The sequence below is a fragment of the Nicotiana tomentosiformis genome, chromosome 9, assembly GCF_000390325.3.
Source record: "Nicotiana tomentosiformis chromosome 9, ASM39032v3, whole genome shotgun sequence".
In the NCBI taxonomy this organism is placed as follows: domain Eukaryota; kingdom Viridiplantae; phylum Streptophyta; class Magnoliopsida; order Solanales; family Solanaceae; genus Nicotiana; species Nicotiana tomentosiformis.
In genome coordinates this window covers 6,587,007-6,606,244 of record NC_090820.1, presented here as the reverse complement: position 1 = coordinate 6,606,244, position 19,238 = coordinate 6,587,007, and the positions used below count along the sequence as shown (strand labels likewise).

The window sequence follows — 19,238 nt, the reverse complement described above, 5'->3', positions numbered from 1 at the left end:
GGAATTGATCATTGCCACAATCGTGCCGATTCAACCATTGTTAGCCGATCCGTCTTTTCTTAATTTACTCTAAACTTCCCTTAGAAATAATAATAGCTCCATTCATTACATCACGAACTCAAATCCGTACTCATCCCGAGTGACCTTATTTCACGAGACCACGTTGTTTCAAAACCCACTAATCATCTCATATCCCTCCTTGTGCGCACTTTCACATCTTCAATTGGTACACCCATTCTGATACTTCTTTTATGAATCCGAAGTTATTTCCATCCGTTTCTCTAATGCTACACCACAACCTGAAGATAACGCAGAGTACTCCAAGCCCCGTTTCATAATCTGCTGTAAAATATCGATACTCAACCATACTATAGACTCGAGATCCTTAGATACCACACTTTAAATTGTTGAATCCACTAGTACTCTTATTGAGAGTCACTTGCTTGGACTTGTTCCCAAACATGATCAATTCCAAGGCCCTGCTAGAACATGGACACTTTATCAAGGAAACATCCGACTATTTCACTTTCCTATGCATTACATCTACACAAAGCATAAACTATGAGTCTTCCAAAAACCTGAATATGAATTAATAAGGCTTAATATGGCACACATTCTCCAAATACTTTGCTCAAATTACCACTGATATTTTCTTTCCTTAGTTGCAATGACCCACCAATACACCGATAACCAGAAACCGCACAAGTTGACACTACATAATCCAATCATAGATGGTGGGGCTCTCCCACTTAGCTTGAAGCTACAATTACAAAATTTTGGAATCCACCGAGATTCTTTCTTCATTGTTAACATGATCCTGCACACGCAACTCGCCAAATGTTCTCGAAATCCTTCTATTAACCTTTAATAAACACTCTGAACCACTAGCTACATTTACATATTAAATCTCTTACCGGGTCGCCAGTTGAATTCTTCGCAGAAGCTTCGTGAACACCACGCAACTGCTAACGTGCTTACAAGAGATAACCCACTTGTGGAAATTTTATGCTGACATATTCCAACGTCGCTGCACTGGGTGCAATTACTACGAAATCAGTAGATCATCCTGAGTTTGAGCTCATTCATCAGCTGCACCAGTCCGTCCACTCCTCATTGACATCAACTAGAGGTGCGACAATACATTTGAATCCAAAGTTATGTTGTTTCCTTCTTCATATCAAGCAACTTCCTCCTGTTGTATCAAATCTTTCTCAATATAACAACTAATATTACAACTTAAGTCCGTATACCTAGTCACTGTACATTCTACATCCCAATTCACTCCAAACGTTCCTCAAGACGTGTAATCATCCTACCACGTAGCCCATGTGCTACCTTGGCACTCTCCCACTTTGGTCAACCATCTCCTTTAAGCAACTACTCTGCTTCTGTTTTCTTACACTTGGCCTTTTTGGAGCCTAACCACCGCAAGTCCCCTACCACATGTCCTTCCTCATCCTTCGCTGTCCAGTTGTTGTTTTAGCTCAAAATTCGTCTCTATAGCACTTGAACCAACAACTCGTTACCAGCTTTAAACCTTTCTGATGATCATCCTTCTTGAGACATCAACACTAGAAACGTTGCTTCGATCCTGAATCACTGCACACCGCGATCTCTATCGATTGTTTCCCCTATACAAATTCCTAACACCCCATCGTGAAGGCGGGTTGAAGAAAACCGTAACACCGGCGAACCTTAACACATTTTACAAGGCGATGACACCACATCAAAATTGAGAATTCTACCACACTCGAAAATATCAAGCTTTGTTACTCCATCAACCCCAAACCTGAACATTCATAGTTCGATTGCCTTTTCTCTGTTGGAATTAAAACATGGAACCTCTGAATCATGTACTGAGAAAAACCTTCTTTCAAGTCATTTACTGCCCTGACACATAGACATGCATTCTACCATTACATAAACACTATGTGATAACAACGCATGAATCGTCATAACAATCAATGCCAAATCTCAAACCTTAAGTAGTATTGATACTGAACTGAAACGATAGAGCGGCCTTCCGCAAGGCGACGACAATAGCCCAATTAATTACACAGGGAGAAGCATCCCGCACTACATCTGTAGTACCATTAAAAATTTCATCGATCCCCAATTTATAACAAGCGCTTCACTTTGCATAAAATTGAATAGGAAGAAAATGTAGGCATAAGCCTCAAAGGAATCAAATCGCACGATGAGGAATCAAAAAGGAAAGTATTCCTAACAGCCCTGTAGCCTCTCGAAGATAAGCATAGACAACTCTGTACCGATCTGCAAGACTCTACTAGACTTGCTCATGACTCGTGAGACCTACGTGAACCTAGTGCTCTGATACCATGTTGTCACGACCAAAAATCCAAAAAAGGCCGTGATGGCACCGGACACCACTGTCAAGCAAGCCAACCATAATCAATTAACTTAATTACCCATTTTAGTATTTTTGAAATAGAAATTTCTTTAATAAAATTGTAGAGATAAAACTCATAGAGTAAATGATAGATATTTTTGCAGCTAAATTTCTAAACAATTCACAACCATTTCCAAAACCCGGTGTCACAAGTACATGAGCATTTACTAGGGAATTAAAAATAAAACACATCATCTATCCAGAATCCAAATTAGACAGGAAAATATAATAACTCTGAAGGAGACTCTGTTAGATGCGGATCGTAATATAGAATGCATCTCACCTATGTCCCCACAATTATTAACCACACCTCTGCGCCCACAAGGCTTCTATACATATATGTACTTGCACAATAAAATATGCAGCAAATGCAGTATGAGTACAAAAACAACGTATACCCAGTAAGTGTCAAGCCTAATTTCGAAGTGGTAGTGACGAGATAGCCGACTTTGACACTCACTATGGGTCAATAATAATAATTGAAATAAATTATAATTATTCAAATCAGCATGGTTCATAGAGTTAACAATTAGCCGAAATAATAAAAATCCTTCAAATGCAACAATTTTCTAATTTATTTATTTAAATCATGCAATTTCAATAAAACTTCCAATTTATCAAATAGCTTTGCAAGATGCAATTAAATTTCAATAACTTTTCAATTTATCAATTAAATCTCGTTTACAGGAATAACAATTAATTCCTTAACAAGCAAGAATAATAATTCATTAAATTCTAAGGATTTTTCAATTTATCAATTAGCTTCGAAAGCTAAAATAAATTATTAAAGTATCATGTAATTTTTATTATTAAGCACGATTTCTGCCGAGGACGTACGACCCGATCCAGAGTGGTGTGTACACTGCCAAGGGACGTGCGACGCGATCCATAGATGCATCTATCTTGCCGAGACATTCGGCCCGCTCCATAAGAAAGAAGGACATTCTTTTTATGTACCTCCGGAAGGAGATTATATTTATTATAAGATAAAGTTGGGAGGAAGAATAATGTTTTTTAACAATTAATTAATTTAAACAGAAAATCAAACATATGAGATTTCCATCCTTTAATATCAATATCTAACAATTCACAATATATTCATACATATCAATTAATATTAATTAAACAAAGAATACAATTTACACAAGTAGTTCATGCTTTGAGTCCTAAACTACCCGGACTTTAGCATTAATAGTAGCTACGCACAGACTCTTGTTACCTCATGCGTAAATAGCCTCCACAATTAGCAACAATTATTCAATTTAATCCCTATGGTGTAATTTTCCCCTCACAAGATTAGACAAGAGACTTACCTTGTCTCAAAGTCCACTTTCCGATTACCACGTCGCGTTGAATTCTCGATTCGATGCCAAATATCCAAAACTATCCAAATATTATACAAAATAATTAATATATGCTAAATGATTCGAAATTTATCTATTAAATAAATTACCTTATCCAAAATGGTAAAATTCCTAAAATTCACCCCCGGCCCACGTACTCGGATTCTGGAAAATTTCGGATAAAAATGTTACCCATAATCTCAAGAACTTGAATATATAATTTCTACCCAATTCCATAACTATTTTAGTGGTCAAAATCTCATTTTTATAAAAATCTAGGTTTTTCATCTAACTCTTTGATTTCTAAGATTTACTAGTTATAATCTACTTATAATCTATGTATTTAACTCAAAGTGTTTAGAATTAACGTACCTTCATGTTGCTAGTTGAACTCCCATCTCAAAAGCTCTGAAATCGCTCGAACATGGAGGGAAATTGTCTCAAAATGTTTGAGCCTCGATTTTTAACCATTCTGCCAAGCAGTGGTTTCGCACCTGCGGAAGGGGTACCGCACCTGCAGAAGGGGTACCGCACCTGCGGCTTTCGCACCTATGGAAAAGCCTCGCAGGTGCGAGTTTTCCCTCGCCTGCCAAGCCTCGCATCTGCAAAAAATGCTCGCACCTGCGCGTTCGCAGGTGCGCCCGAGATTCTGCACCTACGATGGCAGACCTCCCCTTCTCTTTTGCTTCTGCGCATAAACCTCGCATCTGCGAGAGTCACACCTGCGGCTGTCCAAGCGCATGTGCGAACGTACCAGAAGCAGAAAGCTTCAATAGTTTTCTCCCAAGTCCGAAATTGGTCCGAGCCTCAATCGGTTAACACTCGGGACCCCCGGGGCCCCGCCCGAACATACCAACAAGTTTAAAATCATAAAACGGACTCGCTCGAACTCTCGGAACGCGTAAAACAACATCAAATCTAAGAATCATACCCTAAACCAAATTGACTCAAACTTAAGAATTTTAAGTTCTTCAATTTACTTCCAATGCGCCGAAATATACTTAACTACTCAGAATGACACGAAACTTTTCATGCAAGTCTTAAATCACTATACAAAACTATTCCCTAATTCGGAATTCCAAAAATCCTACTCCAAACCAAATTTAAAGAATTTTAAACCTTCAAATAGTTGATGTTTACTATTAAGCGTCAAAACGCTCCCGGGTTATCCAAAACCGGATTCGAACATACGCCCAAGTATGAAATTATCATACAAACCTATTGGAACCGTCAAATCCCGATTCCGGGGCCGTTTTCTCAAAATATTGACCGAAGTCAAACTTGGCCTTTTAAGGTTAACTTAAGGAACCGAGTGTTTCGATTTTAACCCAAACACATCCAAATCCCGAACCAACCATCCCCGCAAGTCATAAATCATTAAAAATACATTCTAGGAGTTATATTTAAGGGAATGAGGTTCTAAAAGTCGAAACGACTAGTTGAGTCGTTACACTAAGAAATTCCAACTTCTTCATTCGATGCCGAAGCCTATCAAATCAAGTTCGATTGACCTCACACAAGTCATAAATGACATAACATACCTATTCAAATTTCTAGAATCGTATTCGGAACCCGATATCAAAAAGTCAACTCCCGGGTCAAACTTCCAAACCTTCAATTTCTTATTTTTGCCATTTCAAGCCAAATTCAACTACGGACTTCAAAATAAATACGCATACACACTCCTAAGTCTGAAATCACCATACGAAGCTATTGGAGTCATCAAAATTCCATTCTGGAGTTGTTTTCTCAAAATTCAAACTTCAGTCAACTCTTTTTGTTTAAGTTTCAAAAATAAGAATTGTTCTTTCAATTTAATACCGAATCATCCGAAAATCAAACTCGACCATACACGCAAGTCATAATATACATCACAAAGCTGCTCGTGACCTTAAGTCATTGAACGAGATGATAATTCTTAAAACGACAAGTTAAGTCGTTACAGGTGGATGCATATATTCACATTGATCCAAACCTTGGCGGACAATTTTAATCAAAATTATGTGTAAAATAAAAATAAAAATGTTGAATTTAGATAGATTATTTTTAATGTATTCCATTTAGATAAAAATCTTGAACTTTTCAGTACAAAAAAACCCTCGTCCCCTCAAAATTGGGGGTAAAAAGAAAGAAAGCATAAATTCACTTTGACAATACAATATTAAGTGGGAACAAATTTTGTGAAACTCTAACTTCATCTTGAAAGAGATGGAAAAAACTAAAACGAAGTAAATATGAGAATGTCATGCAAACAAACTCATTGACATAAATAGATTGTTGTAACGACTCGGCCGGTTGTTTTGAGCATTACAACCCTGTTCTCCCATTTACTGCACAATTTATACTTTAGAGTTATTATATGACTTGCCGGGGTAACTGGTTCGGGTCCCGTGAGGTTTTGAAATGAAATGAGACACTTAGTCTTCAAGATGAAAACTTAAGTTGAAAAGGTTGATCGGATGTTGACTTATGTGTAAATGACCCCAGAATAGAATTTTGATGATTCCAGTAGATCTGTTTGGTGATTTTGGACTTAGGAACGTGTACAAAAAATTATTTGGAAGTCCGTAGTTAAATTAGGCTTGAAATGGCTAAAAAAACAAAATTTAAGTTTGGAAGTTTGACAGGGGAGTTGACTTTTTGATATTGGGGTCGGAATTCGATTCTGGAAATTTGAATAGGTCTGTTATGTCTTTTATGACTTGTGTGAAACATTTGAGGTCATTCAGACTTAATTTGATAGATTTCGACATCGAAAATAGAAGTTGGAAATTCTTAGCTTCATTAAGCTTGAATTGGGGTATGATTCAGGGGTTTAGCTTTGTTTGATATGATTTGAGATCTCAACTAAGTTCGTATGATGCTTTAGGACTTGTTGGTATGTTTGGTTGAGGTCCCGGGGGCCTCGGGTGTGATTCGGAGTGGTTTCACACAATTTTCCCATGTTTTGCAATTGCTGGAACTGGTGTCTGGTGTTGCCTGTCATGAACGCGAGGTGTCTCACGCGATCACGAAGATTGATTTTGGGGTGCTGGGAGTTTCCCCATGGCGAACGCGATGAAGAAGGCCCGAACGTGGAGCATAGGCTGGGGAAGACTACAATAACGCGAGTGAGCTAATGTGAATGCGAATGCGAATGCGAAGAGGAATGAGACCCGGGGGCCTGCCTGGCGTTAAGCCTTCCCGAATGCAGCTCGTGGCTCGCACACGTGTAGGGCAAAGATCGGAAGGCTTCGCAAATGCGACAAGGAGGTCGCGAACGCGAGGGAGGAAATTGTCACGACCCTATTTCATCCATAGGTCATAATGGCGCCCAACATCACCGCTAGGTAAGCCAACTAGTGAATTAAACATACATATATATTATTTTTAAAAAGAACTTTCCGAGTAATTAAACTTTCCTTATTTGCAAGATTTAAGAAAATAAAAGGTTTAAATAAATAAAACCAAGTAATAGTTTAAAACCACAATTCTATTAGCGTGTGTGCCAAGGCCCGGTGTCATAAGTATATGAGCATCTAGTAGATTATACAAAACTCAACTACTGTCTGAACATAACATAGACAACATACAAATACAAAGGAGAGGCTCTAGGAACTGCAGAACGACTCAGAAAGCAGCTTACCACTAAGCCTCGGGATATTTGGGATACGCGCCGGTAGGACCGCCTGATGTACTTGGCTCAGATCCTGCACAAATATTACAGCAAGTATAGCATGAGTACGTAAACAACGTGTACCCAGTAAGTATCAAGTTTAATCTCAAAACAGTAGTGACGAGAGGTTGACTTCGACACTTACTATGGGACAATAATATTAAGATAGGAATATTTAAATAAACACGGTTTATGGGAATAATAACAAATTTCCTTAACAAGTAGGAATAAATAATTCTTTCACAATTTAATAATTTCCAGTAAGTCATTTATCTTAACAAGCTGCAATAATAATGTCAGGACACTGCGTAATTGTTATTATTAAGAACGATTTATGCCAAGGTCATACGGCCCGATCCGAAATAATGTGTACACTACCGAGGGTAGAGCGGCACAAACCATAGATGCATCTATCTACTGTCGAGGCGTTCGACCCGCTCCACAAAAAGAGAAGGATATTTTATAAGCATTTGACTTAAACATTTTTGCTGTTTTATACAAAATAATGCGAATTTTACTAGCGATCTTTCACAATTACTCCAACAAATACCAATATAATTTAGGCATTTAAACTAACAAGTATGGTTTAAATATTCCAAATAGTTCATTAATTGGGTCCTAAACTACCCGGATAATAGCATAATAGTAGCTACGCACGGACTCTTGTCACCTCGTACATACGCAGCCCCCACAATTAGGAAGAATTATTTATTTAAAACATCCACTGGGTAAATTTCCTCTTACAAGGATAGACAAGAGACTTACCTCATCTCAAACCTCACTTCCCGATCACAATTTCGCGTTATAGCCTCAGTTTGGTGACGAAAACTACGAAACTAGCCAATGTTATATATTTAAACAATACATGCTCAAAATTTCATAATTTATCTATCAGCATAATTACCCAAACCAATTTGAAAAATTTCCTAAGATACACCCTAGGCCCACGTACCCGGATTCCAGAAATGTTCGGAGGGAATCGTCACCCATAACCTTAAGAACTCAAATATACAATTTTTATCCCATTCCATAACCATTTTCATTGTTAAAATTTCATTTTTATCAAAACCTAGGTTTTTCATCTAAACCCTTGATTTCCATAATTTATATGTTATAATCTACTCATAATCTATGTATCTAACTCACAATAGGTAGAATTAACTTACCTCCAAGTTGCTAGGTGAACACCCCTCTCAAGAAGCTCCAAAAATGGATGAGCCCCGTTTAAAGGCATTCTGCCAATCACATCTGACCCTTTCTTCGCTAACACGGTAAGTGCCTCGCGTTCGCGAAGGAAAAATTCCACAGGTCCTTGAAATTCTCTTCACGAACGCGACAAGGGTCTTGCGAACACGAAGGCTTACCTGGCCTCCCCTTCGCGAACACGTGTGCTCTTTCGCGAACACGTGTGCTCTTTCGCGAACACGAAGGGTAAAATATGCTGACCCCTCCCAGGCCCCGTCCTTCTACGTGAACGCGAGAAGGCCTTCGTGAACACGTAGACCTGGGATTACCAAACTTTGCAAATGCAACCCTGCGAGGGTAACTGCCCAGCTCCCCACATTCCTTCATCGCGAACGCGAGAACCCTTTTGTGTTCGCGAAGAAGAAACCCAGAACTGGAAAATCTGGGTTTTCCAACTTAGCTCTAGGTGGTTCAAAACTCACCAGAGCCACTCGGGATACCTTCTAAATGCACCAATAAGCCAGCAAACAAAATATGGACCTGCTCGAACTCTCAAAACACTTAAATCAACAATGAAACCAAGAATCGCACCCCAAAACCGAATTGAATCAAAATATGAATTTCAAGTGTCCAAATTTCTCCGAACGCGACGAATCATACTTAGACTACTCAGAACGACACCAAATTTTGTCTGCAAATCTTAAATCACCATACAGAAATATTCTCAGGCTCCGAATTCTAAGCAGACCTCACTTACTCTAGAACCTACTCCAAACCAAATTTAAAGAACTTTAAAACCTTCAAAGAGCCAACTTTCACTATTAGGCGTCGAAACACTCCCGGGTCATCCAATACTCGATCCGAACATATTCTCGAGTCCAAAATCATCATACGAACCTATTGGAATCGTCAAATCTTGATTCCGGGGTTGTTTACTCAATACGTTGACCGAGTCAAACTCAATACTTTTTAAAGCCAACTAAGGAACCAAGTGTTCCGATCTCAACCCGAACCCTTCCAGTTCCTAAACTAACCATACCCGCAAGTCATAAAACAGTAAAAGTACATACGTGAAGTCTTATTTAGGGGAACATGGTTCTAGAAGACAAAACGACCGGCTGGGTCGTTACATTCTCCACCTCTTAAACCAACGTTCGTCCTCGAAAGGGTTTAGAATCATACCTGGAGTACTAAATAAGTGTGGATATCTTGTCCGCATATCCTCCTCAACCTCCCAAGTCGCTTCCTCAACTGGTTGGCACCTCCACTGAACTTTTACCATAAAAATCTTCTTGGACCTCAAACGGCAAACCTACCTATGAACAATGGCAACTAGTTCCTCTCTATAACCCAAGCTCTCATCTAGATGAACCGTGCTGAAGTCCAACATAAGTGAAAGGTCGGCATGATACCTCCGGAGCATAGATACATGGAAAACCGGATGAACTCTGGATAGACTGGGAGGCAAACCAAGCTTGTAAGCAGCCTCCCCAACTCATCTCAACACCTCAAATGGTCCTATAAACCTTTGGCTCAACTTACCCTTCTTACCCAACCTCATGATCCCCTTCATCGGTGAAACCTTCAAGAGAACTTTCTTACCTACCATAAATGATAAATCACGCGCTTTCTAATCCGCGTAACTCTTCTGTCTGGACTGTGCTATACCAAGTTGCTCCTGAATTAACTTTACCTTGTCAAAGGCATCCTTCACCAAATCAATACCATATAACTTAGCCTCACCGGGCTCAAACCATCCTATGGGTGAACGACATCGCCGACCATATAAAGACTCAAATGGAGCAATTTCGTTGCTGGATTGGTAACTGTTGTTATAAGCAAACTCGGTCAAAGGCAAGAAAAGATTCCTCTGACCTCCGAAGTCAATTACATATGATATGAGCATGTACTCCAAGATCTAAACTGTCCGCTCCGACTGCCCATAGGTCTGTGAGTGAAAGTCTGTGCTGAGCTCTAGACGGGTCCCCAATCCGCTTTGTACTACTCTCCAAAAATATAAACTAAACTAAGGGCCTCTATCTGATATGGCGGAAATTGGCACACCATACAACCAAACTATCTCCTGAATATAAATCTGGGCCAACCTTTCTGAAGTAAACATGGTCACAACCAGAATGAAGTGTGCCGACTTGGTCAACCTGCCGAGAATAAGCCAAACTGCATCAAACTTTCGCAAGGTCCGCGGCAACCCAACTACAAAGTCCATAGTAATGTGCTCCCATTTCCACTCCGGTATAGGCATCTGATGAAATAGGCCACTTGGCCTCTGGTGCTCATACGTAACCTACTGGAAATTTAGGCACCTAGCTACATACTCAACTATGCCCTTCTTTATCTTTGTAGCACCTGGATGAATAGAATACTGAGAGCTGTGTGCCTCCTCTAGGATCTATACCCTCAAGATATCAACATTAGGAACACATAGGCGACCCTGGAGTAACATAACGCCATCATCTCTGATAGTAACCTCCTTGGCACCACCCTGTAGTACCATCTCTCGGAGAACCAACCAGTGTCGATCATCAAATTGGCGAGCTTTGATCTGCTCAAATAGTGAAGACTGGGCAACAACACATGTAAGAACTCGGTTGGACTCTGAAATATCCAGCCTTAGAAGTCTGTTAGCAAAGGATTGAACGTCCAAAGCCAATGGCCTCTCCTCTGCTGAAATGAAGGCCAAACTACCCATACTCTCCACCTTTCTGCTCAAGGCGTCTGCAACTACGTTTGCTTTTCCCGGATGATAAAGGAGAGTAATATCATAATTCTTTAGTAACTCAAGCCACCTGCGCTGCCTCAAATATAGATCCCTCTGTTTGAACAAATGCTACAAGCTACGATGATCACTATAAACCTCACAAAACATCCCATAAAGATAATGCCTCCAGATCTTAAGAGCCTAAACTATTGCGACCAATTCTAAATTATGTACCGAGTAATTCTTCTCATGTGGCTTCAGGTGACGTGAAACATATGCAATAACTCACCCCTCCTACATCAATACACAACCTAAGCCAATGCGTGAAACGTCGCAATACACTGTATACATCCTTAAACCGGAAGGCAACACTAACACTGGCGCTGGAGTCAATGTTGTCTTGAGCTTCTGGAAGCTCACCTCACAATCATCAGACCATAGGAACAGAGCACCCTTCTGGGTCAATTTGGTCAAAGGTGCTACAATAGATGAAAATCTCTCCAAAAATCAACGATAATAACCTGCTACCCCAGAAAACTCCTGATCTCAGTCGCCGAGGTGGAACTATGCCAATTCTGAACTGCATCAATCTTTTTGGGGTCAACTTTAGTACCCTCGCCCGATACAATATATCCCAAGAATGCTATAGAGTCTAGCAAAAATTCACACTTGGAGATCTTAGCATATAGATTTTGTCCCTGCAAGGTCTGAAGCACCACTCTCAAATGTTACTCATGCTCCTCTATGCTACGTGAATAGATAAAAATGTTGTCAATGAAGACGATGACAAATGAGTTTATATACAGCCTGAGCACCCGGTTCATCAGATCTATAAACGTCGTCGGGGTGTTAGTCAAACCAAAGAACATTACCAGAAATACATAATGGCCATATCTAGTTCAGAAAGCAGTCTTCGCAACATCTGAATCCCGAATCTTCAACTGATGGCAACCCAATCTCAAGTCGATTTTTGAGAACACTCAGGCACCCTGCAACTGGTCAAACAAATCATTAATACGCGAAAACGGGTATTTGTTCTTAATAGTGACTTTGTTCAATTAGCGATAATGACTACACAACTACACAGTCCTATCCTTCTTCTTCACAAATAATACCGGTGCGCCTTAAGGCGACACACTCGGCTTGACGAACCCCTTTTCTAACAACACCTCAAACTATTCCTTCAACTATTTTAGAACCATACAGTATAGTGGGATATATATAGACTGGGTACCTGGGGCCAAATCAATACATAAATCAATATCACGATCTAGTGGCATGCCTGGAATATCAGAAGGAAAATCATAGGAGAACACTCAGACTACATGCACTGAATCAATCGCCGGAGTCTCTTCCGTAGTGTCCCGAACATAAGCCAAATAAGCCAAACAACCCTTCTCGACCATGTGTCGTGCCTTCATAAAGGAAAGAACCCGACTAGATGCACTGGTAGATTACCCTTCCATTCCAATCTAGGCCACTCTGCATCGCCAAGGTAACAGTATTGGCATGGAAATCTAGGATGACATGTTATGGAGATAACCAGTCCATGCCCAGGATGATGTCAAAGTCTGTCATATCAAGCACTAGAAGATCTGCTATAGTTTCATAACCATAGAATGTAACAATGCAGGACCAGTAGATCCAATCCACAACAACAGAATCGCCCACAAGAGTAGACAAATAAACAGGAGTACCCAAGACTCACGAGAAACACCCAGGAAATAAGCAAACAAAGATTACACATATGAATACGTAGACCCTGTATCAAATAATACTGAGGCATCTCTACCGCAGATAGAAATAATACATGTAATCACGACATTTGAGGCCACTGCATCCGGTCGGGCCGAAACTGCATAGAACCTAGCTGGAGTGCCACTTGACTGGCCTCCACCGCTAGGACGCCCCTACCCACCTGCACTCCGCCACTGGGCGACCGGACGACTGGTGGAATAACTGGTGTTGTAATCATAGGCTGCTGATCCTGCTGCACTACCTTGCCTCAAAGTGTGGGACAGAATATCCGTACATGACTGAAATCCCCACACCCGAAACAAACCCTCGGTACGGTGGACTACTGACCTGAAGTCTAGCCCTGATGACCTGAATACCCACTAGAGTAACCCTGAATAGCTGGTGGGCAGTAAGAACTCTCTGCATAGCACTGAAATAAGGTCATACTGGAGCACCCCGAGGAGGTGGCGGTGCTGGGTAAGGGGACATGCTGGACTGGCCCCTCACGAACTGACCTATGCCCCCAGCCGGGGCACCACTGAACTCTCCCGAATATCGAAACTGCTTGTCCCTCGCTACCTGATCTCGGCTCCGCTAACGGACACCCTCAATCCTCCAAGCTATATCCATAACTAGCCCATAATAAGTCCCCATATCCACCTCTCGAGCTATGGAGTCCTGAATACCGGAGTGCAATCCGGCGATAAACCTCTGAAATCTCTCTACATCGGTAAGTAGTAGGATAAGTGCATGGCGAAACAACTTAGAGAACCTCGCCTCGAAGTCGGACAATGATATCTGACCCTGTTGGAGATGCTCGAACTGGAACCACAACTCTTCCCTCTGAGAGGATGGAATGTATCTGTCCAAGAAGAGGCGTGTGAACTGTTCTCAAGTCATGGGAGGAGAACCTACTGGTCTGCCGAGAATATGTGACTGCCACCACATACAGGCCGTGCCCTCCAGCTGAAAGGTAGTTAAATCTACCCCGCGAGACTCTAGTATCCTCATGTTGTGCAGTCTATCCCTGCACCGATCAATAAAATCTTGGGGGTCTTCATGTCGCTCACCTCCGAAAGAAGGAGGATGAAGCCTGGTCCATCTGGCCAATAGCCTGTGCGGATCACCGGCCGGAACTGGTATGGGCTCCGGTGTAGCTGTCACCACTAGCTGAGCTCCACTCATGGGTAGTGCACCCTGGGTCTGATATACCGCAGCTGCATGCCCATGAGCCTACGTGGTAGGGGTCTGTGCTCCCCCTACCACCTGATATTGGATGGATCTACCAGAAATAAATTGGCTTGAGTCATAGTATCCATTATCCATGAACCGCAACATATGGCCCATGACCTCATGGAATCCCGGTGCGGACAAGAAATCCACTGGAGCTGGCTCTGATGCAGGAACCTCGCCCTGCTCCTCAATGATAGGATCCTCTACTGGATCCACTGGTGCCATACCTAGAGCAACTCTGGGATGTCCTCGTTCCCTACCACGGGTTGTAGCCCTCCCTCGGATTCTACCTCGGCCTCTAGAAATAGGAGGATACGCTCTTCCCTGGTCTGGAACCTCCGTATAGCGCGTTCTCACCATATGTGGGAGAATAAGAGAAAGATACTTAGCACTACATTAACTGCACGATAGGAGATGGAGAAAGGTAGTTTCCTAACACCCAATAGCCTCTCGAAGATAAGTACATATGTCTCTCTACCGATCCGCAAGACTCTATTATGCCCGCTCATACCTTGTGAGACCTACGTGAACGTAGTGCTCTAATACAATATTCTCACGACCCAATTTCACCTATAGGTCGTGATGGTGCCCAATGTCACCGCTAGGCAAGCCAACTAGTGAATTAAACATATATTTTTATTTTTTTTTAAAAACTTTCCGAGTAATTAAACTTTCCTTATTTGCAAGATTTAAGAAAATAAAATGTTTAAATAAATAAAACCAAGTAATAGTTCAAAACCAGAATTCTACTAGCGTGTGTGACAAGACCTGGTGTCACAAGTATATGAGCATATAATAGATTATACAAAACTCAAGTATTGTCCGAACATAACATAGAAAGAATACAAATACAAAGGAGAGGCTTTAGGAGCTGCAGAACGGCTCAGAAAGCAGTTTACCACTAAGCTTAGGGATATCTGGGATACGCGCCGGTAGGACCGCCTGATGCACCTGTCTCAGATCCTGCACAAAAAATGCAGCAAGTGTACCATGAGTACGTAAACAACGTGTACCCAATAAGTATCAAGTATAATCTCGAAGATGTAGTAACGAGAGGTCGACTTCGACACTTACTATGGGTCAATAATATTAAGATAGGAATATTTAAATAAGCACTTTGTATGAGAATAATAACAAATTTCTTTAACAAGCATGAATAAATAAATCTTTCACAGTTTAATAATTTCCAATAAGTCATTTATCTTCACAAGCTGCAATAATAATGTCAGGACACTGGGTAATTGTTATTATTAAGAACGATTTATGCCAAGGTCGTACGACCCGATCCGAAATAATGTGTACACTACCGAGGGTAGAGCGGCACAAACCGTAGATGCATCTATCTACTGTCGAGGCGTTCGACCCGCTCCACAAGAAGAGAAGGATATTTTATAAGCATTTGACTTAAATATTTTTGCTGTTTTATACAAAATAATGCAAATTTTACTAGCGATCTTTCACAATTACTCCAACAAATACCAATATAATTTAGGCATTTAAACTAACAAGTATGGTTCAAATATTCCAAATAGTTCATTAATTGGGTCCTAAACTACCCGGACAATAGCATAATAGTAGCTACGCACGGACTCTCGTCACCTCGTACATACGCAGCCCCCACAATTAGGAACAATTATTTATTTAAAACATCCACTGGGTAAATTTCCTCTTACAAGGACAGACAAGAGACTTACCTCATCTCAAACCTCACTTCCCGATCACAATTTCGCGTTATAGCCTCAGTTTGGTGACGAAAACTACGAAACTAGCCAATGTTATATAATTAATAAATACATGCTCAAAATTTCATAATTTATCTATTAGAGTATTTACCCAACCCAATTTGGAAAAATTGCTAATATTCATCCAGAGCCCACGTGCCCGAATTCAAGAATTGTTCCAAGGGAATCGTCACCCATAACCTTGAGAACTCAAATATACAATTTTTATCCCATTCCATAACCATTTTCGTGGTTAAAATCTCAAATTTATCAAAACCTAGGTTTTTCATCTAAAACCTTGATTTTCACAATTTACATGTTATAATGTCACGACCCAAACTGGAGGGTCATGACTAGCACCCGGGCCATACTTGCCAAGCACCAATGTACATTTTATCTAACCTTTCTTATTATCTTTAAGGGTCGACGAGATCAATATAAATGATAGACATGGATCATGAACAGCTAACAATGAAAGATAATTACATGAACATACATAACATGGGACGACAAGACTGTCAAGAAACTATATATAAGGTACAAGCTCCCACGCTGCCATGAAAGACTATACAAAAAAAATAAGTCGACAAGGCATTCCAAATCATACATGAGTTGACACTTGAAATGCATACCAAGACCACGGTAAGTCCGGAGAAAGGATCTCGCCAATAACCGCTGAACTGGGCAACCTATTGTGGTGGGGGAGCTGCGTCTAACCATCAACCAGGACCTGCAGCACAACATGTAGCATCCACAAATAAAAAGGACGTCAGTACAAATAAAGTACTGAGTATGTAAGGTAGGAAGGCAAAAGTACGAACAGTAATGTAAACAGGGATAGGGAAAATACAACCTGTAACATCTGGGTACCTCTAAGGGCTACTGACATGTAATGCATGATATATATATATATATATATATATATATATATATATATATATATATATACATATATGCCTCTGTGGGCATCATCATCATCATATCGTACTTGGTCGTAATAGGTTCGGTAAAAACGTACCCGGCCATCATAAGGCTCGGTAGAATCGTGTCCGGCCATGTGAAGCTCGGTAAACCCCAACTGATCAGTGGTTTCACAATAGGTTCCGTACCCGGCTGACTATAGCGTGACTCAGTAGAGTAAAATAGATACATATATATGATGCATTCTGGACTCATTGGAATCATATTCTGAACCTTTCAGAGTGACGTACGGCCGGTATTCTCTGTACACATTATTAGGACTAACTATTCTTCAAGAATATTATAAGAATCAAGAAGTACCAACAACATTTATAACATAGGAATAAGAGAAGCAAAATCAGCATCCACCGTTCCATAAGAAGGGAAGCAATGTAAGTACTGTTAGCTTCTAAGTGTAGAGTATCTTTGGAAGCTCGTTCATTACATTATGTACAATCAAAGTCGTGCAAAAGAAGAAAATGGATATCCCCACATACCTTGTGTATAGTTCCCAACCTCAAGCTATGCAAATGTCATGACTCCTTAATCTACAATAAGAGAAATGACACTATCGTTATCGTTTAAGCGTCGTAACTATTATGTATTGACCGCAACATATTTTACAATGCAACGGGCAGCACCTCCCCTATTTATATGACTTTACACAAGTCAAAACAATCACCAAACATCCCAAACAACATCAATAAAAATCATATTGAGCCTCCCAAAATAGTCCACCAACCAACAACCTTACTACCAAGCCTTTCAATATATATTTCACATGTTCTAGCTTCAACGACTTAGCCGCAACTTGGATAATATTAAATACATATATAGTAAGAGGTTCCTTACCTTTAAAAAGAAATAAAAACTCCAATTTGACCTTAATTTTCCACGAAATATCCCTCCAATGCTGCCACAAGAACAAGGAAACGAAACTAGCAATCAATTCTGGTGTTTCGGCACTAGAATCACTTTCGAGGACTTGAAATCACCTAGGGTTGATATGAAAAACTTTAGGGAGTATTTACATAACATAAACCACTTAAAAAAACCTCCAACACGAGCTGTAACGACACAAAAATCAGCAGCAACAAGAAGAACAAGAAACTTACTAGCGCTACAGGATTTGTGTTGTTTGCCCTTTGTTTGGGTCTTGGATCATGAGAGAGCCTTGAGAGAGTGTTTTTAGGGTTCTAAGGTCTGAATATATTGAAAACTAATGACATAAAACGGGGTTGAAGCATCTTATATATATATATATATATATATCCATATGTCTTAAACGCCTATGTGGGCCCCATAGAGAGGTGCTTAGCGCAGTCTCGCAAAAACGCGAATATCTCTCAACTCCAAGCTCGTATCGATTAAAGGTTTAATTCATTGGAAACTAGACTCATAGATAGTAAATTTTGTGGGTAGATCACCCGTAATTCCAAGTAAATTGGGAGAAAAACTTAGTAACATTTGACCTAGAGTTTAAGTAAAATTATGAACGTAAGTTGCGACAACCTTTGTCGACTTTTGTTTCATAACTAGTTTGACTTCAAGAATTATGATACGGATATTATATGATTCAAATACCTTAAAACAAGACCTCTTGGTACTATTAAGCACCTCTAGTTTTTACCCGAAAATACGGGTTACAACATCCTTGATTCGATTAACTTCTAATACTTGTTAACCACTCTTATACACCCCTATATTGTTTAATACCAATATGATTAACTTCTTATTATCTCAAAGATAATCTCTTCTCGGATTTACGTCGACTAATTTATGGAGTGATCTAATGTACGCGAATATGGGTTGTAACACCCTCCCCCCTTCGTCCTCGAATGTAAGGGTTTGTGGGGAGTCTAACTCATCGTGGATTCCGACGGAAATATCAGGCTGCGTTTCCCCTATAAAATGGACACTAGCCAAACTTACAAGCAGTTAAACCCAACCTATGACTTAAAAGGCTATACAAAGCATTATGGATATGTACATTATCTGCATATCACCATTTTGTATTAAGAAAGAGTATTCTCAAGCTATTTCTTACCTTATACAGTCGTTTGACCTTCTATTGTGTCCTGCATTCCCCCGGCATCCTCGCTATCTTCAATATGGAACATGTAAGGGTATTTAGACTTCATCACCTCTTCTTCTTCCCATGTCATTTCTTCCGTATTCTTCTTCCTTCACAATACTTTGACGAAAGCTACATCCTTTGTTCTCAGCTTGCGGACTTGTCGATCTAATATAGCCATTGGCACTTCTTCGTATGATA

General features: G+C 40.3%; 1 protein-coding gene across 1 annotated transcript; it reads right to left on the bottom strand.

The window, feature by feature from the left end:
* Positions 1-10,223: 10,223 nt before the first annotated feature.
* LOC138898341 (uncharacterized) lies at positions 10,224-14,507 on the bottom strand. The gene is made up of 5 exons (XM_070184399.1): positions 14,316-14,507; positions 13,398-13,469; positions 11,010-11,426; positions 10,658-10,752; positions 10,224-10,419 (listed from the first exon to the last, which is right to left on the bottom strand). Exons 1-5 carry the CDS (start codon positions 14,505-14,507, stop codon positions 10,224-10,226), a joined length of 972 nt encoding a protein of 323 aa, XP_070040500.1.
* Positions 14,508-19,238: the final 4,731 nt, after the last annotated feature.

Excerpts from the sequence above, each read along its gene's own strand:
- LOC138898341 (XM_070184399.1), bottom strand. The coding sequence starts at position 14,507 with ATGGCACCAGTGGATCCAGTAGAGGATCCTATCATTGAGGAGCAGGGC. Across the intron at positions 13,470-14,315 it reads GTAGATCCATCCAATATCAG|AGAGTTCTTACTGCCCACCA; the intron begins GTGGTAGGGGGA and ends AGTGCTATGCAG. Across the intron at positions 11,427-13,397 it reads TCATCAGGGCTAGACTTCAG|AGGGATCTATATTTGAGGCA; the intron begins GTCAGTAGTCCA and ends TTGTTCAAACAG.